The sequence below is a fragment of the Microtus ochrogaster genome, unplaced genomic scaffold (genome assembly GCF_000317375.1).
Source record: "Microtus ochrogaster isolate Prairie Vole_2 unplaced genomic scaffold, MicOch1.0 UNK3, whole genome shotgun sequence".
Taxonomy (NCBI): domain Eukaryota; kingdom Metazoa; phylum Chordata; class Mammalia; order Rodentia; family Cricetidae; genus Microtus; species Microtus ochrogaster.
The window spans coordinates 16,760,385-16,769,929 of NW_004949101.1; the positions used below are offsets into that span (position 1 = coordinate 16,760,385).

General features: G+C 43.1%; 1 protein-coding gene across 2 annotated transcripts in view; it reads right to left on the reverse strand.

The window, feature by feature from the left end:
* The window catches only part of Atrn (attractin), a 148,019-nt gene that overhangs the window by 62,041 nt on the left and 76,433 nt on the right, over window positions 1–9,545 (reverse strand). For both annotated transcript variants that reach the window (XM_005365595.2, XM_013353177.2), the window contains exons 15-16: window positions 7,554–7,744; window positions 756–975 (exon numbers count right to left, since the gene is read on the reverse strand). In XM_005365595.2, the coding sequence (XP_005365652.1) occupies window positions 756–975; window positions 7,554–7,744 (411 nt within the window). The remainder of the gene's footprint in view (window positions 1–755; window positions 976–7,553; window positions 7,745–9,545) is intronic.

Genomic DNA, 9,545 nt, shown 5'->3' on the forward strand with positions numbered 1-9,545 from the left:
AAAAAAAAAAATAGTAAGTATTTTTTAAGTTCTTTAGAAACCTTTTCCTAAGGCAACTCCCATGCACACACACACACACACACAAATCCCACATTATTAAAAAATAGTAAGTATTTTTTAAGTTCTTTAGAAACCTTTTCCTAAGGCAACTCCCATGCTGTGACTCTCTTCAACCTAACACCTCAGTATTACTCAAGACCTGCTGGGAATGGAACTCAGCCTCCCAAAATAACCTGTACTTGCCCCTCTTGCTTCTGAGTTCTCATTTGTGTGTGGCTGTGCTGGGCCCGCCATCATGGAGTCCAGCCTTAGCTTCAGCACGGGACTGCCACAGCCTGGGGTTGGCTCTATCGGTGTCTTTTGCAATGCCCTCCCCACAGCAGCTCTCTGAGTACTGTCCTGATTTGCTGCTTTTCTAAAGGTTTTTGGTTTCTGTGTTGTTCTTTCTTCCATAGCCTTTCTCTGCCAACACAAAGGAAATCACCTTTCAGAACGATTTTCAACACTTTTGTGGTCAACAAAACAGTCTAGCTCAATATTAGATTCTTTCAGTAATTTTATTTTTGGTTTTGAGTATGACTCAAACTATTTCCTTCTACATTGGGATTTTGTGTTCTGTTTAAAATAAATAGGCCTGAATCAGTGTTGACTAACTGCTGTCACATGTACCCTATATATCTCAGTGCTCAGTCAACTACGCCTCCTCTGCTTTCCTGGTAAACCTCCTGGAGCACCGTACTCATCCATGTCCTTACCGGGCCTTTCACAAACACTGCCATTGAGTGGGTTGATGCAGGTTGCAGCCTTCAATCCCCGAGTACTAGGCTCTGACAAGATCCCACAGAAGCCAGCATCGCTGGGCTCAGATGGCATCCACTGTAGCAAACTATTTGTAAATGGAGACATATCCTCCCAGCACCAGTAAGAAACATTGATCTTACGAAGACCAACCCATGGAGTCAGAGTGAGCTTGGACTATAGGCAAAAGAAAAAAAAAAAAGACAGTTAAGAATACAAGCGTGTCTTTACCAAAACAGGCTTTGACATAAAAAACACTAGTTTGGGCATACCCCACAGATCCACAAATAAGGTTCATAAATGAAGTCACCTTACTAATACTTTTAAAATATAGATTGTATGCCTAACCTGAGCCTCTATGGCCAGTTCAGATGATTTAAAAATCGTTCCATTAGCCACAGGGCACAGCCTAACACATACATTTTCTTTTCCAGTTTTTCTGCTATGTAACTGCCAGTTTTTCTGCTATGTAACTGCCAAATCTCAGGCTCATCTCTGTTGTTCAAGGTGATACTTTCCTTCTTTTTTTAAAGGTGAGATCACAGTCTACTGTGTCTATGTATATATTGTAGCATGAACAATAAAAACCCAGAGACAGATATTGGGGTTCAAGTTGAAGATAAGAAAAGCAAAAACAGACAAGCCACTAGAAAAGTCTTACCTCTACCAAGGCTGGGTGACTGCAGACAGAGATGAGCCTCTGTCTCCTCCCATCTTATATTCCCCTCTAGTGCTGGGATTAAAGGTATGACTCCCTATACTGGGATTAAAGATGTGAACTATATATGATATATACAGGCATTAAATTTATCAACGATGTCTAGTCCATTTGCATTTGAAGAATTCAGAGAAAATACTCCATATCTATTCTTGTCTTGGTGAGTCTGAAGTCTTGTACCTAATTTACTTTCTATTATAACTTGCTTTCTGTGTCTGGTAAACAAGGAAAACTTTAACTATCTAGTCTTCAACTCTCTCAGAGACCCAAGAAGGAAATAATATTAACTGGGTAAGCAGGAAGTGAGAGCAAGTAAATTCTGAAAATTGTGAGAAATGACAGAAATAGCTGTCTGCCTAGACAGTCACCCAAAGTTCCTCTGCAACATTGGTGCATTCATCTTCAGCCTACAGTCCTAGAATATCTGACAGGCTTTTCTATGAAGCAGGGTTTTTGAAGTACTTCCCTGCCTTGTCTGTTAAAGGTTTGGCAGTCACTCTCTTCTTGTGTCCTGCTTGTCCCATTAGGACAGGAAAGTGGCAGTGGTTTGAGGCAAGGGTACTTTCTTGCCCAGTGGCTTACTTTTGCCACAAAGGAAGTAAACTCCATGTGGAGTTTCTTCAAAGTCCATTATCTTCTCTGAAGTAGATTGGTGCTGCCAAGAGCAAACATGTCTCATTGTCATAAAAAAAAAAAAGAAGAAAGAATCTATGTTATTAAAACATCTTAAATGCCATACTCTGTAGATCTCTGAAGTGTTTGAAAATGACATGTCTACTTAAAATATACCTCTGTTTGACCTCGAAAACATACCTAATGTGACTACAAGTTCTACTGTAATAGGTGACTGAAACTAACCTGCATTTCCTTATTATCCTAAACAGTTGGTAATAATAATTTTCAAGGACTAGAAATTTGCATTACATTGTTAAATGAGTTGTATAGGTGGAATACCTTGAACAAGAGTAGAGATGTATGTACAGTATGTTCTAACAAAATTAATTTCAAATTTGCATAAACATACATTTGTATACAATATACAAAAGTCCAATCCAATGTAAAGCATTTAAAACTAGTAGTTGTTTTTTAAAAGTAGACTCAATAATCTATCTTTTTATCTTATTATATCTATATCCTTCCTTTTTTCTTTTCAGAGTAGATTCAATAATCTACCCTTTTATCCTATTATATCTATAGCCCCTTTTTTCTTTTTAAAATAAAAACCTTGAATCTAATTTCCTTTGGTAAGCTTTTTTCCTGACCATTACCAATAACAACTTGTAAGCAATACCCCTAAACAATGACAAATATCCATAATCACATTTTATCTATTTATCTGAGTATGTGTCACATTTTACCTAACTCCATGCTACATTTTATTTTTTAAAAAGTCACGAACCTGTAGAATAATTTCTGCCTCCTCTGTTTTTGCTGTAAGGAGTAAGATCCAGGGTCTCCTGGGCATGAACTCTACTACTGAGCTACAGTCTTGGGTAGCCCTGAAATTTCTTTCTCATTCCAACTTTGTTATTTTGGGTTTTTTGTTTGTTTTTGTTTTTTGTTTTTGAGGCAGGTGTCCCTATGTATCCCTGGCTTGTCTGGAATTCCCTATATAAACCAGGGTGGCCTTGAAGTCACAGAGATATGCCTGTCTTTGTCTCCTGCGTGCTGGGATTAAAGGCATGATGCGCAGTGCCTGGCTCCCCATTGCAATTTAAAAACAAAACAAAACAACAACAACAAATCTTTATAGGAGATAGAGGGATGGCTCAGCAGATAATGCTGCTCTTCCAGAGGACCAGAGTTTGGATCCCAGCCCCCACATCAAGCAGCTTACAACTGTAACCCTAACTCCAGGGGATCCAATACCCTCTTCTGGCCTCTGTGAGCAGCCCCTTCCCCCCAAGCTCCCTAGTATCACAAGTACCTGTTATACATTTCAAAATCCATGCTAGTCTCCTGGCCCTTCTCCCCGAAAATACCTGTCTTCCTTATAATCCACATGATCTGTTCACCCCCACACTCTCATCTTTTGTTATCCTCTTGCTACCTCTCCATCTCTACCTCTACTACTCTCTGCTATTGAATATTTTATTAGTTATGTGACTGGAAAGAGAAAAGGACTGGATATGGCCAGGGCTAGGGGAATGGGATAGTGGGAAAGAACAGTGGAGAGCGCAGGCGATGAAGAGAGAATTGTGAGATGGACGCAATGTGTAGGTTATCAGGAAGAGTAGCCGAGGGGGGAGGGCTAGGAGACTAGCCTGGACTTTGAGGTGCAGAACAGGTACTTGTGATACTGAGGGGCCTGGTGACTAATATGTGCCTTGATACAATAACAGGCGTCACAGTGATAAGGAAATGACGCCTTTTGACAGATGGGGACCAATTTCACAGGTTTCTGAGGAATGCTAGCTTTTATCTACTGCCAGAAATCCTTCTCTAGTCCAGCTTGAGCTCATTTCAGGATATATGGACTTCCTGGGACTTAACAGCCAGAATCCATACTACACTTGCTCATGTCTGTAGCGAGCTGCGTGATGTCACACCTGATGAAGATGTATAATCAACTCCTGAGATGGCGAAGGCCTGACCTATGCTATGATCACGCAATGATCATCAGCTGCCTGCATATGCGTGAACCTATGGGCAGTGCCCACCTGGCAGTTCGGGGTTGGCAGCCCATGCCTACTTAAGGACTGGGAGAGGTTTGCCCAGAGAGAGAGGGAAAGAGAGGAAGAGAGAGAGAAAGTAAAAAAAAGTCCTGGAATAAAACTGCAGTGAGAAGAGCTCCGGTGGTTGCGTCATCCTTGCGGGACGAGGGTGGCCGTGACAAGTGGTGGCCTCGTACGGGGAACCTCCAAACCTCTCTATCTGGAGCCCAGAACTTGCTGCAGTCAGGGGGTGCACCAAATAATCCTCAAGGTAAAGATTGGGGATCAGCAACAAAAAGCGGGTTTTCACCGGTAGAAGGGAGAGTGGGGGTAATAGGGCCGCGACCAAAGCGGACGGTTTAAAGTCAGAGCCACAATCAAAGTGGACGGTTTAAAGTGAGGGCCACAACCAAAGTGGACAGTTTAAGAATGGGATTTTAGAATGGGCGCTTCAACATCACACCTGATTTTTCTGGCTCTTAACGAGCTGTTACGAAGCGCTTTGGAGAGGTTTTTGGCTAAATGTGACACAATTGCCTCTTGGTTTGCCGTCTCTGGCAATCTTAATGTGTCATCCTGGGACAAGCCTGGTAGAGATCTGAATTTTGCCACTGAACAAGGTATGCTAAGGAAGGGAGTTATATTCATGTGGTTTGAATTACCGAGACCCCCAGAGTTTGCAGTGGAGTGTGAGCAACAGCGGCTCCAAGGCCAAGGAGCTCCAGGTGGCTCCAAGGCCAAGCAGCACTGAGGGTCTGCAAAGCTGCACACACCAGGACCTGCCTCAGGGCATAGAAGCACAGCACAGGGTAAGATGGGTTGGCCTGAACCTCTGTCCTAGCCCGGTGGGGAGGAGCCTCTGCCTCTCCCCTGCTGTTGCTGCGATCTGAGTCCCAGTGCGACTGGAAAATGGCAGTAGATTGTAGTAAATACCTTTAAAAATGCAACAGTCCCTGCTCAGCAGGAAGTAGCCAGAGAGATTGACAATGCCCAAATTCCCTATAAGATAATTTAAGCGGGCCCTTTCAGAGCAGAAGCAGGATCAGCTGGGCTGCTAGGGAAGCCAAAGAGGTGCACGAGGGAGAAGGTGTCCTCCATGCACTCAGCTGACAGGAATAAATGAGACACGGGGGTATGGCAGCTGGGGTATGTTATTTAGGGGACTGCTGAAGGAACAGTGGTTTCTGACTGCTCCTGGAGTCATGGCAAAGCCACTCCTAATGACAGGAGCAGGCAGAGGAAAGCCAGGAAGGGGAAAGCAAGACAGATGCAGAGTTAAGAAATGAACTTCCTCTCCTCTGTGCTGGCCCCTCTGCTACCAGTTCTGACTGCCCTTGCTGCTGCCGCAAGCTGTGTGTGATATGAAAAATTTAAAGAATTGTCTAGCTATCTTTTAGGTAATTGGTCTGGTGAATTCAGACAACAACTGGAAAAGCTGCAAGTGACGATGGTGACTGCAAATTCCACACGCATGGATACCAGCCTGGCAGAAGAACTATCTTCCTGGATCACTCCATGGATCATCTGAAGGAGTGGGCGGGAATAAGAGCCCTAACAGGCTTAATGGTGCTTGCCTCCCTGGTATGCCTATGGTGCATTTGTCACATAAGGGTTTCACAGCATTGCAATGCAGTTATGATCATTCAGGCCTTCACGGCCATTGAAACAGGACAGTCTCCCCAAGTTTGGCTAGAGATGTAAGCGAGCACAGGATGCAAGGCTTGTGCACTGCATTGAGGTAAGCATACATCAGCCTCAAGAAGAGCAAGTCTGATTGCATGTGGGTTGGTATCTAGCTCCCACCTCTGTAAAAAAAGGCACCGGACAGGTCTAGTGTTCTCTGAGTGGATGACACCTGGACAAACACTAGTACATGTTCCATTTTTAACAGAGATCAGACCTCTACTCTTACCTGTTTGCTTTACAAAACAAAAGGGGGAACTGTAGCGAGCTCCGTGGTGTCACACCTGATGAAGATGTATAATCAACTCCTGAGATGGCTAAGGCCTGACCTATGCTATGATCACGCAATGATTATCAGCTGCCTGCATATGCGTGAACCTATGGGCAGTGCCCACCTGGCAGCTCGGGGTTGGCAGCCATGCCTACTTAAGGGCTGAGAGAGGTTTGCCCGAGAAAAGAGAGGAAGGAGAGAGGGAGAGAGGGAGAGAAAGGAAGAGAGAGAGAAGTGTATAAAGTCCTGGAATAAAACTGCAGTGAGAAGAGCTCCGGTGGTCACTCATCCTTGCGGGACGAGGGTGGCCGTGACACATGTCATGAGAAGGTGGTGCCAAATGAGAAATGCGATGCCGTGCTCTCTTTTCTCCTGGCTAGACAAAAACATATACCCCATATCTCCCTGTACCATAGCCAGCACAGACAGAAAATCTGCTCTGTGAATACCTACCCGATGAACTTTAGCATCACAATTCTTAGACTTTGCATGAAAAATGCCAAATGGAATCATGTAACATCAACTACATGCTGTTCAAGAACTTAGCTTGACAGTAGGAGAATTTGGACCTTTCTGAATTCAGAAGCCTTAGCAAGAAAGTGCCCTCTTCTGGGCTAGCCAGGTTTTACACTTCTTATTGGGGATCACATGACATGCTATAACTCCTTAAGGGATGCGAACGGCTTAATAACACTTAGATAGCTAGCTTTGTACCCTCCCTTCTCCAAGAAGGATCTAGATATGAAAATCTAGTACGAAATAATCTAATGTCACCAGTTGTGGTGGTTTGAATAGGTATGGCCTCCACAGATTCATGGCCTATATATAGGGAGTGAGGTGGTTTTGTAGGTGTGGGCTTGCTGGAGGAAGTGTGTCACTGTGGAGGTGGGTTTTGAGATCTCATATGCTCAAGCTACTCCCGCTGTTGGACACAGTTCACTGCCTGTTGCCTGAGGATCAAAATGCAGAACTCTCAGCTCTTTACTCCAGCACCACGTCTGCCTACACATTGCCTTGTTTCCCACCATGATTATAATGGACTGAACCTCTGAAACTGTAAGCCAGCCCCAATTAAATATTTGCATTAAGAATTGCCATGGCCATGGTGTCTCTTCATAGTAATAGAAACCCTGACTAAGACACCAAAATACATGTACATATTATTATTCATTCCATATATTCCTATCTCATACTTAATAAATATGACTACCAAAATATTCAAAGTACTGAACTCTTTAATACATGAAGAAAGGCATTAAAACAAAAGATTCTGAAGTACAGGTACACAGTCTACTATTAATCATTTACTGGAATTCTTTCTCTTATCAGGTACATGATATGCAACTGGGGCCTTCTACACATAGGCTGCTGTTGTGCCCTCAGAAGAAAGGTGGTATTAGAAACCGAAGTTCAGAAAATGTTAACTCACCATGCTCTGAGATGACTGCATTAATCGAAGATGTTTAAGGACAAATTCCACCTTTTTCTGGGATGTAAGGGAAGCCAAAAATGCATTGTGGTTCCTACAGGACAACTTAGCATTGTCATAATTTTCCTTAGCAGTAGTGATTTTCAGACATGAGTTTCCAACCAAATGCCAGCCAATACCACAGATATTTTCTTTTATAAAAGGGGAAAAGGAAAGAAAACAAAGTTTTAGAAATTATATAGAAGTAGTATATTACTAGTTCAATTACTGAAATCTAAGCTCATTCTTCTGATTTGAATTCCAGGTGCTTCATTAGGATATGGTGAGAGTATCAGATGCATTATTAACTTCCACATATAGAAAAAACTTTTAAAACAAATTATTTCTTTTTTAAATTATGTGTATATATGCAACTCAAGTGTGGGTTTGTACATGTGACTGCAGTGCTCACAGAGGCCGTAAGAGGGCAAACTAATATTACAAGAGGTTGTGAACTGCCCAGCATGGACACTGGAGACCAACTTTGGGTCCTCTGGAAGATCAGTATGCACTCTTAACTGCTGAGTCTTCTCTCCAGCCCCAGAATAAAAAGACCTTTTAAAAAAGGTTCACCAGTCACATTTCCTGACTCTCAGGAAGCATACTCTAGTCAATACTCTTACATCCTGAAGGCGAATTCTTTGGTACATGGTTAGAGATTGGTGTAACTCTTTTTGAAGAAAAATGGAGAAGTAAACTAAAATCTTGAATGAAAAATATATAAATAAATATGGAAAGATGGGGCAGAAAACTGCAAATGGGGCTTAGGAAATGGTTCAGTGAGTAAAATACTTGTACCAAGTTTAAGGACCTAGTTCAGATCCCCAGGACCGACATAAAAAGTCAAGCATGATTTTGCTTGCTTGTAATCTCAGCTAAGGGCTAAACGTAGGAGGCTCCTGAGGCTTTCGAATCAGCCTTCTAGATAATCAGTGGGCTCCACACTTAGTGAAGGGCCCTGTCTCAAAACAACTGAATGTGGGCAAGTGACAGAGAAATATACGGAAGTTAACCTCTGGCCTCCAATGCTCACATGTGTATACTTATCTGTGCAAAGATGTACATATGCAGGAAAAAGTAAACTATATGGAATTGAATTGGGAACAGATGACTTTGAGTTTCCAAATGCTACCCTGTTTTCATGCCATGAGACAGAAGGTATAAGCAACTGCACCAGCATATCAAAAACAAGGTGAAGAGGGAGATTGGTTTAGGAAAACTTCAAAGTAATATGGTACACAAAGAAAGTCTGCAGTCTCCTCTGTGATTGTGCTGAACTACATAAAGTGTAGCATGAAAGCATGGTTGCTCCTGAACATTTACGCAAAAGTGAACAAGCAAGAGACTTCCTCCGAGCCAGAGCACACTGTTGGAGACACGAACAATGCTCACTAACCAGAAGAGCCACTGGGATCCACGAGAGGCCTGTGGAAAGATATAATCTAAGAGCGGATAAACAGGCTCCTAAGAATGTGGTACCAGGGGCTGGAGAGATGGCTTGGAGGTTAAGAGCACTGGCTGCTCTTCCAGAAGACCTGGGCTCAATTCCTAGCTCCAACATGGCAGCTCACAGCTGCCTGTAACTCCAAGATCTGACACCCTCAAACAGACACCCTCACACAGACAGATATATATGCAGGCAGAGCACCAATGCACATAAAATAAAAATAAATAAACTAGTTAAATGTTTGGGGGGGGGGCTTGGACCTTCACCAAAGCAATGTGCCTTACCCTCTCTGAGGAGTGGATGTGGGAGGGGGAAGGAAGGGATGGGAGGAGGGGAAAGAGTGGGAACTGGGATTGGTATGTAAAATGAAAAAAGACAGTTTGTTTTCTTGAGATGGCTCAGAGGTTAAGAGCACTGGCTGCTCTTCCAGAGGTCCTGAGTTCAATTCCCAGCAACCACATAGTGGCTCACAACCACCTGTACTGAGATCTGGTACCCTCCTCTGG